Source organism: Canis aureus, chromosome 13, assembly GCF_053574225.1.
Source record: "Canis aureus isolate CA01 chromosome 13, VMU_Caureus_v.1.0, whole genome shotgun sequence".
NCBI classification, from domain to species: domain Eukaryota; kingdom Metazoa; phylum Chordata; class Mammalia; order Carnivora; family Canidae; genus Canis; species Canis aureus.
In genome coordinates, this window is record NC_135623.1 from 39,715,771 (window position 1) to 39,743,550 (window position 27,780).

The 27,780-nt window shown below is 43.4% G+C and overlaps 1 protein-coding gene across 1 annotated transcript in view; it reads left to right on the forward strand.

Annotated features, from left to right (window-relative positions):
- Nucleotides 1–27,780, forward strand: part of PLEKHG7 (pleckstrin homology and RhoGEF domain containing G7) — a 77,658-nt gene that overhangs the window by 15,197 nt on the left and 34,681 nt on the right. The window contains 7 exon segments of the mRNA XM_077844420.1: nt 1,280–1,388; nt 1,446–1,922; nt 1,924–1,974; nt 16,530–16,561; nt 16,563–16,651; nt 19,872–19,909; nt 24,755–24,848. Coding sequence (XP_077700546.1) covers nt 1,280–1,388; nt 1,446–1,922; nt 1,924–1,974; nt 16,530–16,561; nt 16,563–16,651; nt 19,872–19,909; nt 24,755–24,848 — 890 coding nt within the window.

Consider the following 27,780-nt stretch of genomic DNA (forward strand, 5'->3'; position numbering starts at 1 on the left):
ATTACAACTAATCCACATCCCCACACCAGGTCTGTAAATAATTAAGGGTTAACGCTTATGGTAGCAGGATGAGTAAGGATCAATGCTATTCTACACACAACTACTTTCTTCATACGGGAAACTACAAAATCATGGAGTCACCATAAGTCGCTGCCATGTGGCCACAGATCAAGTTGTCAAATGGTAGAATCAGCTTACCTTGAGCATGAAAAGAGCTTAATGTAATTCTGCATTGGTGAATCCTAGAAAACACTTCTAATCATGAGAAGTGGGGCATGTGGGTGACATTGGATTTTTCTTTTCAAATTTGCAGGTTATTTTTCCAAAACACAAGGATGGATAAAATCTAGAATGCCTTTTGCAAAATACTTAGTAGCAGTATCTCTGAAAACATGTCTCATTCTGTAATTTAAACCTTGAGGGAAGGGGCTTTGTTCTTCTTCTTTTTATATCCTTATATCACTGGAATACACCAAAGTACTATAGGAAGGAAGGAAGGAAGGAAGGAAGGAAGGAAGGAAGGGAGGAAGGGAGGAAGGGAGGGAGGGAGGGAGGGAGGGAGGGAGGAAGAAGAAAGAAAGAGAGAGAGAGAGAGAGAGAGAGAGAGAAAGAAAGAGAGAAAGAAAGAAAGAAAGAAAGAAAGAAAGAAAGAAGGAAAGAAAGAAAGAAAGAAAGAAAGAAAGAAAGAAAAGAAAGAAAGAAAGAAAATATTAATGTATATTTGTCTTAAAATGGAATAATCAAAAAGGGATGAGCTTTGTGCCTTCCAAAAAGTATTGTAGGTCACTAAGGGTTTTTGTTTGTTTGTTTGTTTGTTTTATAAAGATTTATTTATTTGAGAGAGAAAGAGCACACATGAGCAGCAGGAGGGGCAGAGGGAGAGGGAGAGAGAGAATCCCAAGCAGACTCCCCAAGGAGCCCAATCTGGGGCTCAATCCCACGACCCTGAGATCATGACCTGAGCTGAAACCAAGATTTGGACGCTTAACCAACTGAGCTACCCAAGCGCCCCATTACTAAGGTTTTTAAAACACTTTTTGTTTCAACCTGGAAGGTATAATAAGTAAATAGTAAACAAACTTCAACATACAAACTATTCGGCTGGGAAGGCTGAAATCACTTATGTTAATTATTCTCAAAACATAAAGGACACTAATGACAACCTATCTCCTGTACAAATTAGAGGTTTTCATGTGAAATTTCAGATGCCTTTTTTTTTTCTTCACACTGGTCTCCCTCATTTGCAACAGACTGCACACTCTGCTCTTCCTCACTAAAGATACAACAACCTGCCTGTAACTATCCTCTGGGAAAGGACAAAGACATACCAGAGGAAAAACAGCACTTGGATTCAGAAAGTGAACAACCCCAGCATGGTCCAGAGAAGAGTAAGTCCAACAATGTCCCCTGGAAGCATCCAGTAATGGGGCCTTTTCTCTACACAGGGAAGATGGAGCCATCTGGCCCAGAGGTACAGACCTAAGGTTGTCCCCCTGAGAAGTCTGTCAAAGCAACACTGTGAGAACCAGAGGAACCTTCTCCACTTTGACCAACAAGCCCCGGGCTGCATCTTTACCTCTCCCACTTTGGAGAGATTAAGGGCAATGGCCTTGGGACTTCACACTTGTTGTCTCAGCAAAAGACCTTGGATATGCCCACCAGGAAGGAGCCTAGAAGCAAAGGAGCCTGTAGACTATCTATGTTACCTCTCCAAGAGTCCACCTGGAAGCCCAAAGAATTCTTCACACTCCCTATTGCGTTTGAGACTCCAATCAAGATGGCCTCTGACCCCAAAAGGGCCCTCAACACAACGGACTGATTTGAACCCCTTCTTGAGCTTCAAGCCCATCACTGAGCAGGCTCTTTTCCAGGCCTCTCTTCCAGAGAAAGGAGGCCACTGACCACCCAGCCCTGCCACGCAGCTCCCCCCCACCCCACCCCAGTCCTCAGGGAACACAGCTCCGAGCCTCCTGTGCTCATTCTGTGTACCACAGAGCAAGATACATCTCTGGGTTCCCATATTACCCCTCAGGCCAGGGCGTCCTATGATGGGAGATGGCACAGGAAGTCACTGCCGAGGGGATACATACTTTTCAGGACACATTGGCTCCCAAGTAAAAGGGTACAGTAGTTTGCAGAAGAAGGAGAATGGAAGCCTAGCTCACTTTCTTCTTCTAGAGAAGGTCAGGTTAGCAACGGTCTGTCAGGCACTGGGTAGCAGAGGTGGCCGTCGTGCAAATCCATGCCATTTGAAGACAACCTGGTTTAAAGGCAGAGAAAGAACAAATTGTTCAAATTTCTAATCTTCTCCCCCTCCCCACCAAAAAAGAAAATATCTAAAGCATTTTAGCTAGGATGCTTAATTGTTCTCCTTTCCAGATGTCTGCTTTGGAATTTTGGGTGGACTTGAGCAAAACTAACCCGTGTGTTTTTAAAATTTATTTCTAGGAGAAGAATTGTATCCATGCACGTGTGTATGTCTTTATTTGCTCTGGTGCCATGAAAACTGCTCACTGTTTGCTTTTCCATCTCTGTTTCTGTCCTGACATAGCAGACCTGATGGCATATTAATCAAGGCACTTTGTTTTACAGCCCTCAAGTCACTTAACATTTATGGCTCAGAAAGTCTTAATTTCAAGAGTCTCCTTGAAGAGCACAGCGCTTTGCTGTGGCTTTTTGGGGCAAAGTATGACAGCCACATGCAGTCATGGTTTTCATTTTGAATTGCCAATGACTTGGCCCTGTGGCTTAATTAACATCCACTTAGTAATTGGTTTTGTTAGGTCAAGAAAATATAAAGGCCAGAAACATTCAACAGAGTTTCAAAGAGAACTTCAGAGGACAAGGATAAAAAGAACAAGACGAGCTGTTTCAATTTAGGCCTTTCAAAAGGCCTCTCAGGACACCCAGGCCTTTAGTTAGGAAGCAGGTAGAGTGTGTCACTTCAGAAACCAGCCCTGACACTTGATGGGATGAGCACTGGGTATTATACTACAGGTTGGCAAACTGAATTTAAATAAAAAAGGAAAAACAGAACAGAGAAGAAAAAAAAAGAAAGAAAAAAGAAAAGAAAGAAGAAAAAAAGAAAAGAAAAAAGAAAAGAGAAAAGAAAAGAAAAGAAAAAAAGAAAAAAAAAGAAAAGGAGAGGGGAGGAGAGGAGAAGAGAGAAGAGAAGAGGAGAGGAGAGGAGAGGAGAGGAGAGGAGAGGAGAGGAGAGGAGAGGAGAAGAGAAGAGAGAGAAGAGAAGAGAAGAGAAGAGAAGAGAAGAGAAGAGAAGAGAAGAGAAGAGAAGAAGAGAAGAGAAGAGAAGAGAAGAGAAGAGAAGAGAAGAGAAGAGAGAAGAGAAGAGAAGAGAAGAGAAGAGAAGAGAAGAGAAGAGAAGAGAAGAGAAGAGAAGAGAAGAGAAGAGAAGAGAAGAGAAGAGAAGAGAAGAGAAGAGAAGAGAAGAGAAAGAAGAGAAAAAAGAAACAAAATGAAACGAAACAAAACCAGCCTGAATTTTCAGCATGGTCCTCAGTTTATAGCAGTGGATTCACCGTCCCTCCCAGGGATGAAGATCCTCTGTGGCAGCAAGGAAAAGATCCATGCTCAATTTCATCCACCCTACTCGCAAGATGGGTAGGAAAGCCCTAATTTCATTTGGAAAATCACAGAGAAAAATCTCAGGAAGTAGCCATTGTTTTATTACCAGACCTCAATCCTCAAGCACAAGTTTGCTGTTCAAGTAGGAAGAATGAGACCCATCTACGTAGTCTTTGTGGACTTTAACCCCCATTGACCTCAACGCAAAAACAAAGGCTGAGGACATTTACCAAGCTGCAGGAAAATGCAGATTATTATGGTAGTGTATCAGTTAGCTGTCGCTACTTGACAACCACCCCAAACCTCAGTGGCTTAAAACAACAACCAGCTATTGTTTCATATATGTGTGTCTACTGGGTGTGAGTTGATGGAGGCTGGTCTCAGCTGGATAGTTCCACTCAGCATGTTCCTCAACTTTTTCATGGAAACAAAGGGCTACCCTAGGCATGTTCTTATTATGATGAAGGAAGAGGTTCATGAGGACAAGGAAGCCAGGAAGGCCTCTTGCAATACTGGGGTCAGTACTGCACCTAATTCTATTGGCCAAAGCAAATCATATGACTGAACCCAGGGACAGGAAGTTATGTGTCACCAACAGGGGGAGAGCACAGAAGTGTTACTTGGCAAAGGGTACGGATACAAAAGTTGATGAAGAATGGAATCATTAATACAAATCTACACACGCAGACCGGAGTAAAGCTCAAAAATGATACCTAATTCAGACGTGTCAGAAAAAGGGAAAAAGGGAGTAGCCTCAGAGGAACATGGGGATGTTGGTTAGAGTAGATGGTGCAAAAATCTAACAGGATACTCAAGGTATTTTGTTCCTTAGCCTGAGAGCAGTTTGAAACCACTGAATGGATGGATATGATCAGATGGATACAGGATGGGCATGACATTTAGGTGAGAGCGGACTCCAGCAGAACAATTAGAACGGCCAGATACGAGAAGTTAGTAGGTTAGGCTCTGGTGAACACACTGGAGTTAGAAAAAGTATTCAGCTGAGGAGGTATTTAGGAGATAGAATCACCTAGACTTTGTGAATAGTAGACCGTTAGGGGTGAAAGGAAGGAAGGTGTCGAAAATGACTGACCTCCAAGCTTCTGGGTGGCTTCACTGGGTAGCAAATAGTTCTGTTCACTGATTTGGTGACTTTGTGTGGGAGGGTGAGGGAGGGAAGGAAGGGTAGGTGGGGTCTAGGTCTCGACTTCAAGTTTGGGCATGTTGAATATGAGGACCTATGGATCATCAGAACGGAGATTTTGAGGGTGTAGTTGATGAGAGAAGCCATCAGGGATGGGGATACATACCTGAGAGTTTTTAATAAGGCGACGCTTTCTAGAGCAGGTGAAGTCTGTGTCCAGCTCTGATTATAGGATGGAGTTAGCAGACATACAGCTTAAGTGATGGGATGTGTCAGGCCATTCTGCAGAAGATGGCATGCAGGTAATTGTTTCCGACCGGCAGGATCTTTGCACGACTATAACAGAACTAGTCTTGGTAAATTCAAAGGCACAACTTGGTCCAAGGGCTTGAGGCTTTAAAAACACTCTGTGCAGTCCAGTATCATAATCACATATTACCAAATAGTAGAACGTTACCAAAAACAGGGAGTTAGACGGGAGGTAACCTGGACATCTTGGGTGTCCAGGGATGACCCTGAATTAGTCAATATTGTTTCTCCAGGACATTCTGCAATACTTGGCGTGTGACAAGCAATGTTTGTGAATGAATACATGAAGGCCTGAGTAACTATAATCTGTGAATTAGCATGTTCGATAAACATTTATATATTATCACTAAAATGCAGCAGTTTTTCATCAGTCATAGACTACTCACTCTATACTTTTTTAATTCATGAATTTTTGGTAACCAGCTAAGCATCTGTGGCACAACGATCCTGTCTACCTGCATTTTTTTTTTAGTTTCAGAGGTAGAATTTAGTGATTCATCAGTTGCAAATAACACCCAGTGTTCATCACATCATAACATCAAGTGCCCTCCTTAATGACTATGACCCCCCCCCCCCAGCAACCCTCAGTCTGTTTCCTAGAGTTCAGCATCTGTTACAGTTTGCCTCCCTCTCTGTCTTCATCTCACCTTATTTTCCCCTGCCTTCCCCTATGTTCATCTGCCTTGTTTCTTAAATTCCACATATGAGTGAGATCATGTGGTATTTGTCTTTCTCTGACTGACTTACCTCACTTAGTATAATACCCTCTAGTTCCAACCACATCGTTGCAAATGGCAAGATTTCATTCTTTCTGATGGCCGAGTAGTATTCCATTGTATGTATAGACCACATCTTCTTTATCCACTCATCTGTTGATGGACATCTGGGATCTTCCACAGTTTGGCTACTGTGGACGTTGCTGCTGTGAACACTGAGGGGGCAGGGGGGCAGGTGCCCCTTCAGATCACTATGTTTGTATCCCTTGGGCAAATACCCAGTAGTGTAATCCTTGGGTCCCAGGGTAGCTCTATTTTTAATTTTCTGAGTAACCTCTATACTGTTTTCCAGAGTGGCTGCACCAGCGTGCATTCCCACCAGCAGCATAAGCAGGTTCCCCCTTCTCCGCATCCTTGCCAACATCTGTTGTTTCCTGACTTGTTAATTTTAGCCATTCTGACTGGTGTGAGGTGGGATCTCATAGTGGTTTTGATTTCGATTTCCCTGATGCCGAGGGATGTGCAGCATTTTTTCATGTGTCTGTTGGTCATGTCTAGGTTTTCTTTGGAGAAATGTCTGTTCATGTCTTCTGCCCATTTCTTGATTCGATTATATATGCTTTGGGTGTTGAGTTGATAAGTTGTTTATAGATTTTGGATACTAGCCCTTTGTCTGATCAAACATTTGCAAATATCTTCTCCCGTTCCTTAGGTTACCTTTTAGTTTTGTTGACTGTCTGCTTGCCTTTCTGTGCCCTCCCTCTCTTCTTCACTCACTGCAGACTTTTCAGCAGCTGTTTGCTCAAAGGGCAACTTCCTTCCAGTGGCTCCACACCAGGCTGTGCAGTCATCTAACATAAGGAATGGGCTCTGCAGGAGACCCTGCTGTCCATCCAGGAGATGGGACCCTCACCTTAAAAAAATGTATTTAAACTTAATTTAAATCTTACACTTACTTAATGTAGGCCTTTAATATGTCTATTAAATGGTATAAACCAAGAGCTGGCCAATGAGACCCTGTGGACATCCATCTGCTTTTGTAAGTAGTTTCGTTGGAAAGCAGCCACAACCCTTTCATTTGAATACTGGCCTTGGGGGCTCTGACATCACTGAGGTAGAGCTGCAACACGGTCACTACAGACCGTAGGACCCACAAAGCTTCAAATATTAACTAGCTGGGGCAGCCCAGGTGGCTCAGTGGTTTAGCACCGCCTTCAGCCCAGGGCGTGATCCTGGCGACCCGGGACCGAGTCCCACGTCGGGCTCCCTGCATGGAGCCTGCTTCTCCCTCTGCCTGTGTCTCTGCCTCTCTCTCTCTCTTTCTCTCTCTTTCTTTCTGTGTGTGTCTCTCTCATGAATAAATAAATAAAAACTTTAAAAGAAAAAAAATATTAACTAGCTGGTAGTAGACAGAAAAAGTTTGCTGACCCCCTAGTATATCAGAGAAGTGCTTGCCTCTGTGCCTACCGATCAGTCACAGTAAACCTTTTCTGCTTTGTAGAATAGACTCAAGTCCTTTTGCAAAAATACTGATTCTTCTTTTATTGTGGTGTTTTAACACATGGCCTGACAGTGGGGCAGGTTCCTGTAAGTGAGGAGGGCCCAATCTATGACACCCAGTTCTGAAATCAGCTCAGTGTTACGACCTTGATTCCAAGGTTCTCGTGTTTTTCTTACTGTCATTCCCTCTCTCCCTCTGTAATATTCCTCCGAACTCACACTCACTCCAAATTTCTCCTATCACCAAAAAATGCCTTCTGGATAAAAAAAGAATTTGTATAGTTCTTTCTTACTGAAGTGAGAAGGACTTAAGGCTTAAGAAATATTTGTGCTCATCTTTCTAAGTAAAACAGAGTATTTTTCCCTTTTAGCTTTCCCCACACCTTATATCAAACACTACTGCATTTCTTTTAAATTCCTCTGCTTCCAGAGTCAAGACTTTCCTGAGGACAGGGACCACTTAAATACCTTTAAAACTCTAGAACCCATTACGCAGCAAGAGTCTATCTCCAACAGTATTTATTAAAGGAAAAGATGGGTGGAGGAAGGGAGAGGGGCAGGCTGGCAGGCTGTTTGGCTTACAGTGCCATTATCAATCCCTGATTTATTTGCATTTTGACAGAAAACTGACTTGGAACCAAACAATGAAGCCGCGTTGGTGGGACTGCAAGCGTCAGGAAGCAAGCGGGGGAGATCTCGTGGGTAGGGAGACCTTTCCGGCACCCCCTTAAAATCTATAACAAAAAAACTCTGTTTCACTTCATTTTTTCAGTCTGCCCTGAAGCTGAAAAGGGACATGTACATCCCACGTCTAGGAAAACAAAGGCTAACTTCCTTCGAAATGTAGGAAGAAAGCTAAATATATTCAAATGGGGTAACATCATGAAAACCAAATGAGAGGTATTTTGAAAGTCACTTTAGAAGAAGAAAGAAGACAAAAAACATTGAATGCCAGGAAGACATCCCCCCCACCCCGTACCCTCCCCCCAGCCAGATCTGAAGTGGTACAGCATAGTGTTAAGACCTATTGGAATCACACTTGCGGACATTCTCTCTCTTCCTCGGAACTCACACTCACTCCAAATTTCTCCTATCACCAAAATAAGCCTCCTGGAAAACAAAAACAAACAAACAAAAAATCTTTATAGTTCTTTCTTACTGAGGTGTGAAGAATTTAGGCTTGAACCTTACCTGTCTCTACTTCTCTCTGGCAACGTGGTCTCAGGTGCGGATCTCAACAGCTCTAAACCTCTAAGTCTTCATCTGTTGAAATGACGATGCAAATAGTACCATCTAATAGGCTTTTGATATGATCAAGAGAACAACTCAAATATTAGCTTTTTTTTTTTTTTAAATAAAGGATGTACTCATTCATTCATTCATTAAGCACTTCCTGTATTCGAGTCACCAACTTATCCTTTCTAAGCTATTCTGATTCCAGGGTGGGATGACCCATGCTTGCAGTTCATCTGAGGTGTCTGGACATCAGATTCAATACGATATTATATCCTCCACAGACTTTTATTTATTTAAAACCTGTTACACACCCAGCACTGTCTCTAAACCCTGGGTGACACCGGAGAGGGAGAACACTCCGTCCAGGCTCTTGTAGAGCTTGAGAGCTTGTTAAGAAGGTATTAACTAGAGACTAATAAGTAACATATTGGTTGCTGAGTTTTTATTTATTTATTTATTTTTAGCTTTTTGGAAACATTTCACACTCCACAGCATCATATTTTACTGTATCACTTTCTTTTTTCTCCCAATGTTCTTGAGACATAATTGACGTAGAACGTGGTAGAAGTTTAAGGTGTATAATGAATATTGCAAAATGATCGCTGCAATAAATTTAGTTAACATCTATCACCCCTCATAGTTATAACTCTTTTCCCCTCTCATAGGATAGGCAGCAGGCTGTTAATTCATCAGAAGAGGAGACTGTGGTCTCAGGGAGACGGGGCTGGACATGGCTGGAAGGTCGAGGATGGCCGGGCAGCTACCCTACACAGCAAGACCCGTGTGTGCTTCTTCCATTGACCTCAGCTCCTCTAGAGTGGAAGCTCCATGGAAGCAGGGCTCTTCTCTGTTTTGTTCACTTCCTATATTCCTAATGCCTAGAACACAGCCTGGCACATAGTAGATGTTCAATAAAAGTTGAAGCACAAAAGAAATCAATTGGTCACTTAGTGAGGTTAGGACAAGCCTGGTAGGGGAAAGTATATGGTCCCCCTTCATTTTGTGTATTTTCTCCTCCAGCTACTTACTTGTCTCCCTCCGCCTCCTTTTAACCCTCCCGTTTTCCCAATCGGATCTATGTTTGTCTCTTAAATGTGCTCTGGGTGGGTAGGGATTTGCACAAGTATCATTTGATCCCCCTGGGCAGTATTTTGATTCTCATCCAGCAAAGACAGTAGCCTAAAAAGATGATGAGAGTAAGAGCGACGAGTACCAGCAGCGGCCCTGGGACCCAGAATCCATGTGTATTTGGTGACTGTCACTGACTAAGTCCTGGATGTCACAGTGTCGGGTATGCCCCACAGTGACGAGACTCCATAAGCTGCCTCTGTTCTGTGTTGAAACCGACTTGTGGGGGATGAGTGATGCAAACTCATCAACAAACTTGCTGTTTGTTCACTTACATTCATGAAGGGGCCACTAGGTAGCAGGCCCTGGGCCCTGACCTACAGGCTCCCCATCCTTGCTGCCTTCTCTGGATTCTAGAAAATGGGACATTTGGTAGAAAGTGGAACTAAAGATTACAGTCGCACATGCAAAGGAAAGTTCCCAATAATCTTTTGAGACTCCTAATGGCAAAATATGTCCCAGATTTCACCGAGAGGGCGACAGTTCCGTAACTGGAAAGTTTGCCATTTCTCTGTTGATTATTTTAAAAGGAGATTTTTTTTAAGACTGTTGCTGATTCTTAGTTTGCTCTTCTTATATAATCAACCCATAGTTGCGAGCAAGCATTCCAAATTACACTGTATCGCCTGCATAGACTAAAACACTGTGGTTCTTAAAATAGAATCCCTACCTTTTCTAGTCTCACAACTGCTGGAAAGCCACCTGCTGAAAAAGGTATATTTACCATGAATTTGACTGTCAGGCAAGGACTATCACATCTGAAAAATGAAGCCTCATGAGCTTGCCTGACAGGAAACCACCGGGCATCATTCATAGCAGGGCGAAGACTTAGATAATGCCTTACCCAAATTATTGTACTGTCAATAAGATTTTGACTCCTTTGAGACACACATGTCACTGTAGGACAGTTGCTAACCCCCATAATCTCTAGCATTTTTCATTATTTTCCTTTAAAATGTACATCCAGGGATTAAAAGCCTTGGTTTAAGCCCACTGGAAAAAAAAATGCAAATGATGCATTAGTCATATTTCTAAAGGAGGAGCTTTAATTATTCATCTTCAAACATTTCTGCCAAGATAAAGGTCACCGTATAATTACTGCTCCCACCCACTGGCCACTGGCAGGGAAATTGATAGCAATGCTCCTAAATTCTTGATTCATAGATCACCAAAGACAGAAAGGGTCTCACCTGCAGTTGTCTTCCACATAAGGAAATTGAGTCCCAGGGAAGTGACATGCCAAGATGAAATGTAATAAAGGTCAGAGTTGGGAATTGGGGTCGTAAGTGGAGCGCCCCTGCCACTCACTTGTACTGCCCCCTTTATTAGTTTCCTATGGCTGGTGTAATAAATGGCCACCAACCAGGTGGCTTAACACACAGAGATTTACACTCTCATAGTTCTAGAGGCCCGAAATCCAAAATCGAGGAACTATCAGAGCTGTACTAATTCCAAAGTTTCTAGGCGAGGACCTTCCCTTGTTTCCTCAAGGTCTTCCTTCACTGTGGCTGCATTTAATCTCTGCCTCTGTCCTCAAACAACCTTCTCTACTCTCTGTGCCTCTTCCTGAGGTGTCGATGGATTTGGGGCACACCCAGATAAGCCAGAATAATGTCATCTCGAGCTCTTTCACTTACTGACATCTGCAAAAAGACTTACCCAAATAAGATCCTATGCACAGGTTCTAGGGAATAGGACATGAACCTATCTTTCTAGGAGCTTCCATTCAACCCACTCCACTTCCTCTTCTACCCAAAGCAGTCACCGTCATTATATCAATCTTAAAAAAACAAGCAAACTTAGTGCTCCCACGTGGTCTGTAGTATCTTTTCTCCCTATTTATGTCTTATTAGAGACAGACTTGCATACTCGAACTTGCAATTCTGTCTCTGTCACTCAGCAGCCATGCAACCTTAAGTCAGTTGTTTATATAGCCTTCTCGTTGCTGCGGTTTTCTTGGCTCTGTAATGACAGCAGTGATTTCCACTTTATGGGATGTTTGTGAAAATCTGTGTGATAATGCATGTTAAAGTATTCTGGTGGTAAGTGCCAGCTGATTTTAAATGATAAAATATTTACCAAGACCCATCTATCCCTTACCACGTGTATACATTTGAGGTCCATGGGGGAGACACGTTTCCACCAGCCAAAAATTTTTCTGGCACCAACATGGAAGAGCAAGCTCATTGTTGAGTGTTGACACACGGGTGTGTGGCCTTCTCAGCAGTGGGGGGAGAATTCTCTGGATTCTCTACATTGTTGCTGTCCCAGGCCACACCACGGACATTTGGACCTTCAGCGAGGACAGAATAAGGAGACATTCTGGTACCGGGGAGGAGACAAGGTTATTCCAACAACTATGGGACTACTCTCTTCAAATATGACTGCCTGGAGCAACGCAACTCAGGGTTAGTGTGGTTGTGTTTGGGTTTAGGAATGGGGATGGAGAGGGACGGGCAGGAGGAGGCTGGCAAGCCCAAGCGGGCTGCAGAATCTGGGTCAGGTCTTGTCCACTGAGAACCTCTCAGGTCCAGAATTTTGTTCTGAAGCAAATAGGCAAAATAGCCAAGCATCAAACCAGCAAACAAAGAAGAAAAATGCATTTCTCAAGGATATTTGTTTAGTTGTGCTTTTCCAAACAAATAAAGGCAGCATTAAGTTATACTGTGTTTATACAGAGACAGTGGGTTGCCAGCCACACCCCAAACACTTTTGCATTTATAGTTAGTCCATCTCCTAGCTTAACCTCCCTCTGAGAAATATAGGTATAAGAAACTTCTCTCCCCACCCCCCACACAGGATGCCACTGCCCTTCACATGTACCATTTTGTTTAGGGAAGGGAAATAAAAAAAAGTCTTTATTACGGTAATTGCTTCCAGTAGATAATCAGTCCAGAACTAGACACAAGGATCCTGCATGCATGCCATTTTTTTTATAAGAACTAATTACATTTGGAAGAGCAGAAATAATCATTGCAACCATTTGCATTAATGTCATTAATCCAGTGATCTGAATGAGCCTGGCGACACAGACATGGGGTTCTTTCCAGAGCGCCCAGAAATCTAGTCCACTGCCAGGCACGGGAGATGCAGGGCAGGTGTTCTCTACCAATTCATGTCTCTTCATGTCACTATATGCACATGATCTTCCTTACTGCTTTCCTGGGTCTTCATATCATCAAAACTGTGATACTTGATATTTTAATTAATCCATACCTTCTTATGAACATAAAAATGTCATGTCCACAAGATTCTATTATGCCCTTCCAGGGCCTTGCCCACCTTTCTGGAATGAGAATCACTGGGTTTTTAACATGAAAGCAACAGAGCCAAAGTCAAGACTCAAACCTTGTGCCAGCCATTGTCTTCCCTCTGCTCCATACAAACAAATTGAACTCCAAAACCTGGCCTATGTGCCCCTCAAATGGATGCTTCATGTCAGGTCATAAGGGGGTAGGGAAATAAGAGGATAAGGGTAAAGGAAATGGATAGAATAATTTAACCACCTCTAACAAGGGGGGGGGGGGACTGGTACTGCATGTTGCTAGATTGTAAATGCATGTGATTATTTATGACTTAGAATGGAAAAGCACCTTCATTTGAGGACTGTCTGTATATCATTCTATAGGTCAACTTGCTTATTCCTATAAGAAGCTTATTCGAATACCAGCTCTATGTCTAGCGCTAGGCGAGCTGCTTAGGTTCTATACTATGTGAGACACAGTATGAGTCTTCAATGAAATTATTATAGAATAGAAAGACAAGGTGGGGGTGGAAGTGGGAGGGAGAGAGAGAGAGAGAGATGGCTCTTGCTGTGTGAATCAGAGCAGACTTCCGAAGGAAGAGTGTCCAAGTTGGAATTTAGAGATGAATGGGAGTTTGCCAAGCAAAGTGAAGGTAGGCAGGCAGATGGGAACTACCTGAGCCAAGGCATGGAGAGGCAAAGTACAGAGTAGCTTTTAAAGAACAGTGAGCAACTTGCTATTATCACCAAAGGACACATTCTGTGGGAGTTCGCATCAGGAACTGACAGTGATGACTCTGGGCATGTGAGGGTTTGGTTATGGTTTTATCTACTTAGCAAATGTTTATTGAGCTCTTACTAAACAGAGGGATTTACAACAGGAGCTAGGAGCTTAGGGTAAGGGAGGAGATGAGACATAAATCTGCAAAACTACCTTGTAAAGTAAGATACTCCTCACAAGAGAGGACAACATTAGAAGGATGTTTCATTCATTTATGCGCATCAAGAACGATGGATTAAATACCAAATGAGCACCAACCACATCAAGAAGTAACACAAGTTTCTTGCACTGAAGGAGCTGGCAATCTAGTGGAGTGAACAGATACATAAATAGAACATTATATCATAGCATATTCAATAATCAACGTAATAGCATTTATTGACCGCTTACTAAATTCCAGACACTGATCTAAGTGTTCTATTGATTAACTTTGATCATCCTCATGCAATAGGTAAATATCATTATTGTCTATATTTCACAAATGGCAACGTCAGGTGCGGAGAGGTCATTAACTTGCTTGATCACAGCTAAGATTACAATCCAGACAATTTGACTCTGCATTCTCAACCATCACTCCGGAGAACTATGGACGTACGGGAAGATAAGCCAGGCTAGATGTGCCCTCGGAGGACTAGTCTTTCTGTTTCCCCAGTAACGTACCTTCTCTGAGGTCTCCAGGGAATACAAAGATAGCTTACCGAATCTCAGGAAACTACAAAATACTAACACTTACCAGATTGTGAAACATCTAGAGTTCAAGCTCAAGGGTAAACCTTTCCCCCAGAACCCAACGAGGTTAACATTTCTCATTGTATTGTTGTAATTTTTCCAGTCCCCATCCAATTCAGGCCCATCTATTGCCTTAAATCCCAACTCTCTTATTAGATGCCTGTAGGGTCTTTCTCAAGAGAAGTATAAATTTGATGGGGAAGCCACTAACATTTCTTTTCAGGGGTCCTCTTGTGGGCTTGCAGTATTTTATGTTATCTAATGGATTTTTAATAGGACAGTGAAAAGTCCTGGCTGGATTTGCATGCTGTTCATTTCTTATGTGTCAGTCTCAATATTCTCTACCCAATGAAACTGGAATATATCTCCATTCAAATTACTGTAACTTTTCCATTTCCTACCTAATTCAGCCCTCTCTATCCTCATAACCACCACAAGCATTGGGTTGGCAAATAGCAAGACGGGGAGAGTTATAAGAAGTAACACTCTAATGATCTTATTATGAAACCTCATCATAAATAGGCAGAAAAAAAAAAGAAAAGTCACAAGATGTCAGAATGCCAAAATATGACCTTTTTCTTGAAAAAGGAAGTCCAGGATGGGGAGATCTGTGTGAGTTAGAATAGTATTTGCCTGTAGATGACAAAATTCAACTAGAATAACCTAAACAAGTAAAGAGTATTTCCTTTTTTTTTTTCTTTTTTAGAGAAAGAGAGAAAAAGAGAACAAGGAGGTTGGGGGAGGGAAGGTAGAGGGAAAGGGAAAGAGAGAAAGAATATTAAGCAGGATCTATGCTCAGAGCCCAATGTGGAGCTCGATCTCAGGACCCTGAGATCATGACCTGAGCTGAAATCAAGAGTCAGTCACTTAACCGACTGAGCCACCCAAGTACCCTGTAAAAGGGAATTCCTCTTGTAATATAAGCAGAGCCCAGGCCAGAGCAGATGTTAGCAGCCTGACAGGCTCCTTGAGTTTTTCTGTTCTGATGCTATCTTTGCAAAACCTCTGGTATCCTTTCAGATACCAAGGTATATTCCAGACAACAAGGAGGGCAAAGTCCAAAAAGGAAGAAACTAGTCCACTAGGACACCTTCAAGAAAGTGTTTCCAGAAGCCACATCCAGCAGCTCCTGTTTGAAGCTCATTGCTACATTTGAGTCACATGGCCCCTGCTAGCTGCAGTCAGAGCAAGTGAGTGTGTTAATTCCGCACCTGCATGAGTAAGTGAAGCAGGGTTTTCATAGCCAGAAAAATGGAAAGCCCACATATTGGGTCAGCAGCCAGCAGGGTCTGCAACATTACACTAAAGTTTTCCGGCGAAAATAATAACGAGAGAGAAGAGCAGAGAAAGGGCAAATCAAAGTGGGTTTTAAAATTCAAGGGAACACAGATAATTAAATAAATATCAGCCTAAATTTATTTAAGTATTTTCCCTTTTAAATTACTTACCAGATGATCCATGGCACTAATCTCACAAGATGGGTGGGAGTTAGACAGGCTTGGGGAGGGCGAAACATTGCCAGCTAAGCCACCAAAGTGTGAGCTGTTTTGTGTCGAGATTATGATCCATTCCCTGTTTCCAGAAAATAAATTGCAAAGTAAGAAATACCAGGAAAATAAAGGGTTATCTGTGTATCTTAATAACATGTTTGTCGGGTACCAGATGAAGAGCCACTGAACCATCAGCATCGGGTATCAGATGAAGAGCCATTTGAAGCCAGGAGGGACCAGGTCACACATACGTTTTGGGTAGCTCGGATTGCAAGGGATGCTGGGGGCTGCATCACAGATCCTACTCACCTCTGATCCCAGTGTGCCTCACTGGAACATAATTTACACTGCTGTGTTCAAGGACTTTCTCCTGGTATCCTTCAGGGTCATAACACTTCAGGTATGTGTGTGTTGCCATTTCCAGGTGAGCTCCCCCATTTGAGGGTTAGTCAATAGCATGAACAGTCAATAAGTTTCAAGAGGTGTTGAGGAGGGGTGTGGGTGTCCTCACAGCCCTCCTGGGCCTGGAGCCTGGCATGGCCTGCCCATCCTTGTAAGAAAGCGGGCATTAATCAGGCTGCTAGCAGTCACTTCCCCGTGCCCAGAGGTCTACCCAAGGACCCTCTATGTGCCAGCTCTAAGATCTCACTTTCCACCTCTTGACTACCAGTTCCTCGAGTGTAGGAGGAGTTTTGTGGTACTCCCCTGGGCTGGAGGTGCTCCCTGGGGCCCTTGTGGTGTTGGAGGGAGCTGCCAATTACCTGGGCCACCCACTTGTGCTACTGAATTCAGGTCCCATTCACTCAGCCTTCTTGCATTGCATGCCCGCTACGGGATAGCTATCGTAACGAGGAGGGGAGGAGATCGTCAAAATATTTAGTAACTAGTAAAACATGTGCACTAACCAGCTCGAACCAATGTCTCACCAGTTGGGACAGGCACCGGTCATGAATTACTAGAACCAACTCAATACCAGTCTTGGAATCGGGCACTACCTCACAGAGTTGGAGAAAGTATGGGCCTTCTCTCAAAAGCTCTTCTTGAGAAATAATTTACCCCGAGTCTAGAACCTGGAACAGGTCCACTGGAGGCGGTCATCATCATGGAGCAGAATGCTCTCTCTGTGCTGGGGGGCAGCTCCCCCATCATTGCTGTAACATCACCCCCACCTGACTCCTGGCCTTCAGGGTGGTGGCATGTGGAGGCAGAGGTCTTGGTGACAACAGATTCCTGCTAGAGCAGATCAGAGAGAGGCAGCTCCAGGGCTAAATCTGCATCTTCACCTCACTCGTGAAAGGTAAGAATAACTGTGCTATTCTGGGTACAACCTCCATGATTCTGAGGGTGAAGTTTGAAAGCTAAAGATTATCCTTTTGGTAGTTTTTTTAAAAGACTAAAAAAAAAAAAAAAAAAAAAGATTGATTGATTGATTTGAAAGAGAGAGAGAGCATGAGCAAGAGGGGCAGAGGGAGAAGGGGAGAGAGAATCTAGAGCAGACTCCCTGTTGAGCGTAGAGCCTGATGTGGGACTCCATCCCAGGATCCTGAGACGGTGACCTGAGCCTAAATCAAGAGTCAGACGCTCAGTCAACTGCACCACCCAGGCACCTTCTTCTGGTCATTTTTAAACTGGTTTTGTTTTTTTAGCAGAGCCATTTTTGCAAAACTGTCCTTGTTTGGAAATCCAATCCAGGGGGTGGAAGCTGGGGTGGGCCCCACAGGCTCACCATCTCCAGAAGCCCTGGACCCTGAGCAACCTAGCTAGGAAACCACCAAGTGCACTCCCCATTCACAAAAGGGGGAAAGTGAGACTCAGAAAGAAGTGACCCAGCCACGGTGCTAACTGGTTCAAGTCAGACAAATGGAATCTAGGCTTCTGACCACTAGCCATGGCAGGGCTAGCAAGGCGCTTGCAGGGGCAGCTGCAGGTTCTGTGTATGGGGTCCGGAAGCCACAAATGAATAAATCACAGCTAACATTTGTTAGCTCCTCAGTCTTCAGGGATCCCTTTCACCCCCACTGTCTCACTGATACAACAATCCAAATGAATACCTACCATCTCATAGGACGTAATAACCCAAGTGAACCAACCCAGAGGAGTTAAGTGATCTACTCAAAGACAGGCCCCTAGAAACTAGAGCTTCCTCTGAACACAGCATAACCTTGATAGAAGTTAGTTAGTACATGTTTAGAGCAAATGTCATGTTTCCCAAAGGCTGGTGGTCCCAGAGCAGGAGCTTCCGTATTAACCTGGGAAATTGTCAGGAATACAGGTTTGAGGCCCACCCCAGACCTTTTAAATTAGAAAGTTTAGGAGTGGAGCCCCTAAAACAGCAATTGGGTTTTTTTAACAAGCCTTCCAGGTGATGCTGATGACAACTAAAGTTTGAGAACCCCCATGCTAAGGAACAAGGTCGTATTTCTATCTCCCCTACAGTCCTACAGCTGCCCTGCGTTGGAGGAGCCCTCAGGAGAGCTGGTGGGAGATGCGCCCTTCCTGTGGGACCCGGGACCTGAGCAGTAATTGGCTCTGCCTGCATGTATGTCAGGAAGGAGCCCGGGAAAGTCTGCACCAGGCCCGGTGCTTCTAAATCCTACTAAGTATTCTTTGTCACATGCCTAGCATCATGGTAAATACCACATAGTAAAAGATGCGCAACATCCTGCACCTTACCTCTCTTCATCTCCTTCTGAAGAATAGATTTTGAATAGATTCCCCAAGTCCCAAAATCATGGTGCACGCAGTGCTTCCCAAGCTTTTTTTTTTTTTTTTTTACTTTTTTTTTGCTTCCCAAGCTTTGATGTGCAAATGCATCACCTAATGATACTGTTGGAATAGAGATTCCGACTCAGCAAAAGTGAATATTTAATACAGATAATAAGATTGCGGGTCCAGTAAGGACTTTAAATCTCCTTCTGAATGCTTGCGAATCTTTCCCAAGGCCCTAAACTTATCCCCAAATTTAGAAAAGCAGAGAGAAATTGCTAAGATCGGAGACCCCAATTATTGCAGTTCAAATTGGACATAATAATTTACCACCAGGCATTTGGGGGCTGAGCGCCGTGAAAGCTGATTTGTCCCTAAGGGAGATTCCACCTAATATCCCCTTTAAAAAGATCAATAGGGTGGTCAGAACTGGCGGGATAATCAGCTAGACAGTTGCCTTTCAGGGTTCCAGGAGGAAAAGTCCCTGGAGCACATCCTTTGTAGTAAGTGCTGCTTGGGTAATTGCTTTCATTTGATGGGAGTGCTCTGCACAATCTCCTGATGAATTTAATAGAAAGGAGATAGACCCAGAAGACATCGTGTTATATATTGAGCCACGAGACCAGTTCATCTAAACCTGAGAGACAATTCCCAGATTTTTCTGACTAGCATTACAAGTTGATGCAAACGCCATTAAAAAAAAAAAAAAATCAAGAGGCCCTAATCTAATCTCTGCTTTCTGAGAATCCCCAGAAATGTGTTACTGGATAATGACTTTCTCCACAACTTAAAGAAACTCCCAAGAACTGTTCGGATGGTAGCCAATAGCAATGAAAAGCCCCAGAATAAAGATGGGTAACACGTGTTGATGGCCCCCCTATTTCCAGGGCTTGCCTAACCACACCTGGGGATTATCATCACAATCTCCACGTATCAAGTTGGGTCATTGCAGATGCTGGCCTGCCTTCCGGTAGCCCAGTGTGACCACGACATTCTGTCTTAAAGGATTTACTGGACTTCTTTATCATATTTTATAAATTTCTCTCCAACTGATGGGGGAAAGAAAGCTAAACAATAATTGGGAAGCAGGACGATATCACCTCGAGGTAGCAATGGGATGCCAACTTTTAGGTTGTGATGTTGCTTTATTTGCTCATCTGCATAAATATAAATATTCATTCTGTGATGCTCCAGAGGAGCACTAAAGCAGGATAAATTCTGTTGGGCTCATTTGCGTCAAGCCCTGTAATGATCTGTCACCAGTTACTTGAAATATTCATGTATTTTCTTTCATTTCACTCAGCAGAATCCAAAAAGCCAAGATGGCCTTTCTCCAAGAGACAGGTGGTGAGTGTTGTGCATTGTCATGTTTGCTTTAAGAAAGCCTCGGTAGCTAAGGAAGTGAGAGATGGCTGAAGAGTCCCTTCATCCCACTTTATCTTTGCGTGATGGCAGATGGCACATGGAGTTTAAACAATATCATCACATCCACGGCAGTGGCTGCCAAACATGCCAAACGATGCCATTGCGTGCAGCGGAACATGCTGATTGCCAGTGGGTAATGAGCTCTGCAAAAAACCAAGCAATGCTAACATTGTGATGCTTGACAACTGCAAATTTATAACCTGATACAGCCTAGGAGGCGGCGCACTCGTTGAAGCAAGCTTGCACAAGGGTATGCCCGGTTTGCAGTCGGCGCCGTGCGCATTGGGAACACTGAAAAATTAATGAGATATTATGGAAGCGAATTCCACAAATACACATCTATTTCTGGGAAAGCCAGTTGGACTTGTCCTAGTAGGTTTTTAAAATTCATTCTTGGTTCCATCCATTATTGAAGGGTTATAAATAGAAAGCGGTGAGCCTTGATTCTTTATCACCTAGGACAAGAGTTGGCGGCCAGCCGGCCTTCCCAGTGGGCACGCTTCACTGCTGTCTACACACCTGCAGCCGGCGGAGCAGTAGGGCCTCCTGGGTAGTGGCTGTGCCCCATTCTAGTACAAAAGTCTGCCCACATGGCCTCCAATCACTTTGTCATCTGTGGATACACACACATTGATTTTTTTTTTTTTTTTAAGTCCTGTAGCTAAATCCAACGTCCTCTGAGGTTCCAGTCTATGCTGCTCTAATTACTGTTCTGTGACCTTGACCAGATGAATCATCCTCCCTCGGCTTTGAGTCCTTCCCTCCAGAGGGGGGTGTGGTAATGGACCAGCCTCAGAAGGGGGTCCTGATGAGTAAATCAAACAATGTTTGTGGAGCTTGCCACAGAATGGGACATGTGGTAAACATGGCAATCTATCCTGGCCATAGTGTTGGTAGTATTACTTTAATTAGGATCTGGAGGGGATCCCTGGGTGGCTCAGCGGTTTAGCGCCACCTTCAGCCCAGGGCGTGATCCCAGGGTCCTGGAATCAAGTCCCACATCAGGCTCCCTGCATGGAGCCTGCTTCTCCCTCTGCCTGTGTCTCTGCCTCTCTATCTCTGTGTCTCTCATGAATAAATAAAATCTTTTTTAAAAAATAAATATAATTAGGATCTGGAAAACTATTTTTTCTCATAACTGAATGCGTGGGTGACTCACATAATTTTTTTCAAGCATAAAAAAAAAATCTCATATAAGTGTCTTAGCTTGGACTGCTGTAACAAACTACCAACGACTGGAAGCCTAAATAACAAATACTTATTTCTGGAGGCTGGGGAAGTTCGAGATCAAGGAGGCAGCATTGTTGGGTTATGGTGAAGGCTCTCCTCCTGGCTTGTAGGTGGCCACCTTCTCGCTGCACCCTCACATGGCTGAGAGGGAGCACATTACTGTCTCTTCCTCTTTGTATAAGGGCCTAGATCCCAACCTGGGGGCCCCACCCCCATGATCTCATCTAAACCTGCTTACCTCCCAAAGGCCCCATCTCCAAATACCATCACATTTAGGGGTTAGAGCTCTAGCATATGAATCTGGGGAGGATACAAACATTCAGTTTGTAGGGACACAGTCTAAACATTACAAATGTTTAGATTCAAATCATAAACTACCGGTACAATTGTGACACCGTCGTCATCAACAATGACATGAGATGTTGCTCACCAGTCACTCTCATTTTGTCCCTGTTTAGAGACTCGATTTGACTATTTTCCTGGCAGATCTGAGACTGCTTTGCCTGGGCTCTTTCATCATATAAATGGGAGCAGGGAGAGTTACCAGGCAGGTGTGAGGTCCCAGGAGAAGGGGCATCTCCCACCAGCTTTCCTCCAGAGGAAGGAAGCTGTAAGAGCTGCCAAGGAGATAGAATGTGCTATCAGAAGGGAAAAACTTACCTAAGGAAGGGATACCCCTACAAGCACACTCCTATAAGATGACCCATCTATTTTTAGATTTTAGTAGCTCTATTATTCCTCCTAAAGAAGCAACATGTCCCACATGTGCCGGGTGACTGTATGTGCTAAGACACCAAGATGCCCATCACCAACTCATAATTGAGAAGGTTCGACTGGCATGTAAATTAGAAGAAAAAATGTGCTGAATAACTTGCACAGTGTTGGAGGTGGGTAGGCAGCGGTGGAGAATAATTAGTGGAATGACAAAACGTTTCAGCAAATGTTCTCAGTAATGAAGGGAAATTCATTTCTTGAACTCAATTTCTTGAAGGCTCATTTTCAAAAGGATACAATATTTCCTCCCTTTAAAATCAACCTGTCTACTTGCTCCTTCATCTTTTGAGGCCTATGTATCACCTAATTCACATCTCTATAAATGATAATCCACAGGAATATAACAAACATGCTGCTACATTGTAATGTCTTTCCCCAATCTATTACAGATTTTTCCTTTCTTACCATCCTTCCTTCTCTCCTTCATTTCTTCCCAACCATCAATAACAATATTAGGGATAAAAGCAAGCACATACGGGATGTTTCCAATGACCAGGCACTGATTCTGTTACATGCATTCCTATTCGTGCATGTCAGGGTTTACACATGTTGATTCATTAATTATTCCAACAACCCATCCAGGTCGGTAATGCTACTGTCCCCATTTTGCAAATGGGTAAGCCAAGGCTCAGAGAGGTGGATTGGCTTCTTGAGGTCGCATAGCTCTTATATGGTAAAATGGGGCCTTGTCCCCAGGGGTCCCACCATCTGGCTCTGGTCTCAGTTCTGACATTGCCCCGCTTCTCCGCATGACCACCCCCGGACAATCTTCTTTCCTTTCTCTCATCAGAGCTCTCAAAAGTCTTCCCCATTCTCACCAATTCAATGCCATCTTTGTCAACCACTCCAAAACGTATATATCCACGTATGTCCATTTTGCTGTAGTTCCATGGCACCAGTGGCCACTGCAAACTCCATCCCATCTACCTCTTAAGAGTTATTCAGTTTGAGACTCTAGAACTAACCTTGTCTTATTCCTTTTCTTTGTCCTGTATACCCTTTCAAATACACTTCAAATGCTTCTTATTGCGTCTCCTAGCCAATGCCACCATAGCAGAAGCAATAAGGCCTTGGAAAATGGGTCTCTTACTCTAAAGACTTAATGTGACCTCTGGAAGGACTGTCCCCTCCCTCCTCACTGGTATGTCCACAGAGCACTTTGGTCAGGAGGTTGGTCAGACCCAAGGAAAGTAACAGTGAGTGCCCCTCAAGAGAGAGGGCTGGCGCCCACTTTCCCATAGCCCCAACACTGTTTCTATTGTCTCAGCTTCTTTATTTTCTAACTGGCTGCTGATTTTTAAAATTTCCACAACATGCACTCGCTATGGTTTCAGACATCAACAAAAGGCATATGTCCCAATTGCTGTAGGAGGTCTCCAGCTGGCTGCAAGATTCCTTTGCTACCGTGGAAGCTAATGAGCTTCTAACAGATTCCTTTCTCCAGTGCCATAACCCTACCAGAAATACCAGCCACAGCCCTTGAGCACATTCTAAAACTATTATATAGGTCTCCTTTCAGATACACAGGGAACCATCTAACCACAGCAGCAGGAAACCCATGCCTTCTCTTGCTTATAACCTGTCAAGTTGAGTAACTTCCAGCAAACTGCTTGGATCCACTGGCCAGCACCATGCATCAGGCCTGGGGCTATAGAACAAGTTAAAAAATTATCTGTGATAAACACGTATTTGAAATGCAGCCAAGTTGACTTTAGAAAGACTCCCACATTGTTATGAGAGTTTCTTCCTGGTGAAATGAGCTCTTTCAGTGGCAATTCATGATCTTTCAGCAGAATACTGAATGAGTCAAAAAAAAAAAAAGTGAAAAGGTCACACCACATTAAGTTTAAAAACCAAGTTACAAAAGGATGTGTAAGTACAACACCGTTAAAAATTACTTATAAATACGATCAGAAAAATGCTTTCAGCAGTTATCTAGGCATAGAGAATATCGGTAACTTCGATTTTGTGCTTTTCTTTGTTTCTCAAATTTTCTGCAATAACTTTGTAATCAGATTTTTTTTAAGATTTTATTTATTTATTCATGAGAGACACAGAGAGAGAGGCAGGGACACAGGCAGAGGGAGAAGCAGGCTCCCCGTAAGGAGCCCGATGTGGGGCTCCATCCCAGGACCTGGGGGTCACGCCCTGAGCCAAAGGCAGACAGACGCTCAACCACTGAGCAACCCAGGTCCTCCTGTAATCAGATTTTTAAAACTAATATTATTAAAAATAAAAATTACAACAAAAATAAGTGAGTGGTCCCATTCTAGTGAAACCAGAGTTTCTAGAATATTCTGGTATTCTGTGGCAGAGACTTATCATGTTGGGCAGCCTTTACCACTCAAGGCTTTATTTAGTCATCTGCTAAGTTGAGGACTTGAGCTAACACACTTGAGACACCTCTGATGCTAACATGCTGTGATCCAGTATTTGGAAAAGTTAGGATGGAGAAGGACATTCCATCACCCCAGGGCGGGTGCTAGACCGCAGTTAGTACCTGACTGTCCCGAGCCTTGGATTTGTGTCTTTTCTCAGGTAAAACAAGACCTTTGGACTAGACATCCTGGCTTCTGTCCTCTGGGTCTGATACTCTGTGGTTCTGTGGGTCAGACTATGGCTCAGAAATGGCTTTTCACAAAATGTGCATGCAGTCTGTTCCCATACATCCTAGAGAATGAAGTGGAACATACTGAGGCTGCTAAAGCTGTGTCCTTAAAGAGTGCAGGCTTGAAAGTCCCGTTTCTAAAGATCTTTAAGCAAGGCCAAGACGAACCTAAGCACGTATCCCATCTGGAAGGCTCTCTGTCCTCTGTGAAGATTGCAGACCTCAGGGCCTGTGAGCTCCATGGCCCCAAGGTAGCTCATACCTTGTTTGCGGCCGCGGCAGGCCTTCTTTTTGTTGTTGTTGTTGTTGTTGCTGGTGTAGTCATTATTTTAAGTTGTCAAATTATTGCCTTGTTCATAATACGAGCAGAATGTGGGAGACAGAACCCGGTTGGCTCTCTCTGTTGCACACTGAAACCTGGGAAAGCTATTTTATCTTAACAAAGCCATGGCCAAGAGAACACTTGGGGGACCAGAAAGCCCCGTGCAAAATGTCAAAAGTTGCTACCATCATTCACCTTTCTGGGTCTTTTTTGATGAAACAACTTCTAAAGGTCTCTTTAAATGTTAAAACCCATATTTCATGATTCTTCAAAAGTTAATTTCACAATTGCACTGCTGAGGATTTACCCCAAAGATACAGATGCAGTGAAACACCGGACCACCTGCACCCCGATGTTTATAGCAGCAATGTCCACAATAGCCAAACTGTGGAAGGAGCTTCAGTGTCCATCGAAAGATGAATGGATAAAGAAGATGTGGTCTATGTATACAATGGAATATTACTCAGCCATTAGAAACAACAACTACCCACCATTTGCTTCAACGTGGATGGACCTGTAGGGTATTTTTTTTAATAACTTAATTTTTTATTGGTGTTCAATTTACCAACATACAAAATAACACCCAGTGCTCATCCGGTCAAGTGCCCCCCTCAGTGCCCGTCACCCATTCACCCCCACCCCCCTCCCCTTCCACCACCCCTAGTTCGTTTCCCAGAGTTAGGAGTCTTTACGTTCTGTCTCCCTTTCTGATATTTCCCACACATTTCTACTCCCTTCCCTTATATTCCCTTTCACTATTATTTATATTCCCCAAATGAATGAGAACATATAATGTTTGTCCTTCTCCGACTGACTTACTTCACTCAGCATAATACCCTCCAGTTCCATCCACGTTGAAGCAAACGGTGGGTATTTGTCATTTCTAATGGCTGAGGAATATTCCATTGTATACATAGACCACATCTTCTTTATCCATTCATCTTTCTTTTTTTTTTTTTCCAGATTTTATTTATTATTTATTCATGATAGAGAGAGAGAGAGAGAGAAAGACGGGCAGAAGGAGAAGCAGGCTCCGTGCAGGGAGCCCAACGTGGGACAAGATCCCGGGACTCCAGGATTGCACCCTGGGCTGAAGGCAGGCACCAAACCGCTGAGCCACCCAGGGATCCCCTCCATTCATCTTTCGATGGACACCGAGGCTCCTTCCAGTTTGGCTATCGTGGCCATTGCTGCTATAAACATCGGGGTGCAGGTGTCCCGGCGTTTCACTGCATCTGTATCTTTGGGGTAAATCCCCAGCAGTGCAATTGCTGGGTCATAGGGCAGGTCTATTTTTAACTCTTTGAGGAACCTCCACACAGTTTTCCAGAGTGGCTGCACCAGTTCACATTCCCACCAACAGTGTAAGAGGGTTCCCTTTTCTCCGCATCCTCTCCAACATTTGTGGTTTCCTGCCTTGTTAATGTTCCCCATTCTCACTGGTGTGAGGTGGTATCTCATTGTGGTTTTGATTTGTATTTCCCTGATGGCAAGTGATGCGGAGCATTTTCTCATGTGCATGTTGGCCATGTCTATGTCTTCCTCTGTGAGATTTCTCTTCATGTCTTTGGCCCATTTCATGATTGGATTGTTTGTTTCTTTGGTGTTGAGTTTAAGAAGTTCTTTATAGATCTTGGAAACTAGCCCTTTATCTGATATGTCATTTGCAAATATCTTCTCCCATTCTGTAGGTTGTCTTTTAGTTTTGTTGACTGTATCCTTTGCTGTGCAAAAGCTTCTTATCTTGATGAAGTCCCAATAGTTCATTTTGCTTTTGTTTCTTTTGCCTTCGTGGATGTATCTTGCAAGAAGTTACTGTGGCCGAGTTCAAAAAGGGTGTTGCCTGTGTTCTCCTCTAGGATTTTGATGGAATCTTGTCTCACATTTAGATCTTTCATCCATTTTGAGTTTATCTTTGTGTATGGTGCAAGAGAGTGGTCTAGTTTCATTCTTCTGCATGTGGATGTCCAATTTTCCCAGCACCATTTATTGAAGAGACTGTCTTTCTTCCAGTGGATAGTCTTTCCTCCTTTATCGAATATTAGTTGACCATAAAGTTCAGGGTCCACTTCTGGATTCTCTATTCTGTTCCATTGATCTATGTGTCTGTTTTTGTGCCAGTACCACACTGTCTTGATGACCACAGCTTTGTAGTACAACCTGAAATCTGGCATTGTGATGCCCCCAGATATGGTTTTCTTTTTTAAAATTCCCCTGGCTATTCGGGGTCTTTTCTGATTCCACACAAATCTTAAAACAATTTGTTCTAACTCTCTGAAGAAAGTCCATGGTATTTAGATAGGGATTGCATTAAACGTGTATATTGCCCGGGGTAACATTGACATTTTCACAATATTAATTTTGCCAATCCATGAGCATGGAATATTTTTCCATCTCTTTGTGTCTCCTCAATTTCTTTCAGAAGTCTTCTGTAGTTTTTAGGGTATAGATCCTTTACCTCTTTGGTTAGGTTTATTCCTAGGTATCTTATGCTTTTGGTGCAATTGTAAATAGGATTGACTCCTTAATTTCTCTTTCTTCAGTCTCATTGTTAGTGTATAGAAATGCCACTGATTTCTGGGCATTGATTTTGTATCCTGCCACGCTACCAAATTGCTGTATGAGTTCTAGCAATCTTAGGGTGGAGGCTTTTGGGTTTTCTATGTAGAATATCATGTCATCGGCAAAGAGGGAGAGTTTGACTTCTTCTTTGCCAATTTGAATGACTTTAATGTCTTTTTGTTGTCTGATTGCTGAGGCTAGGACTTCCAGTACTATGTTGAATAGCAGTGGTGAGAGTGGACATCCCTGTCTTGTTCCTGATCTTAGGGGAAAGGCTCCCAGTGCTTCCCCATT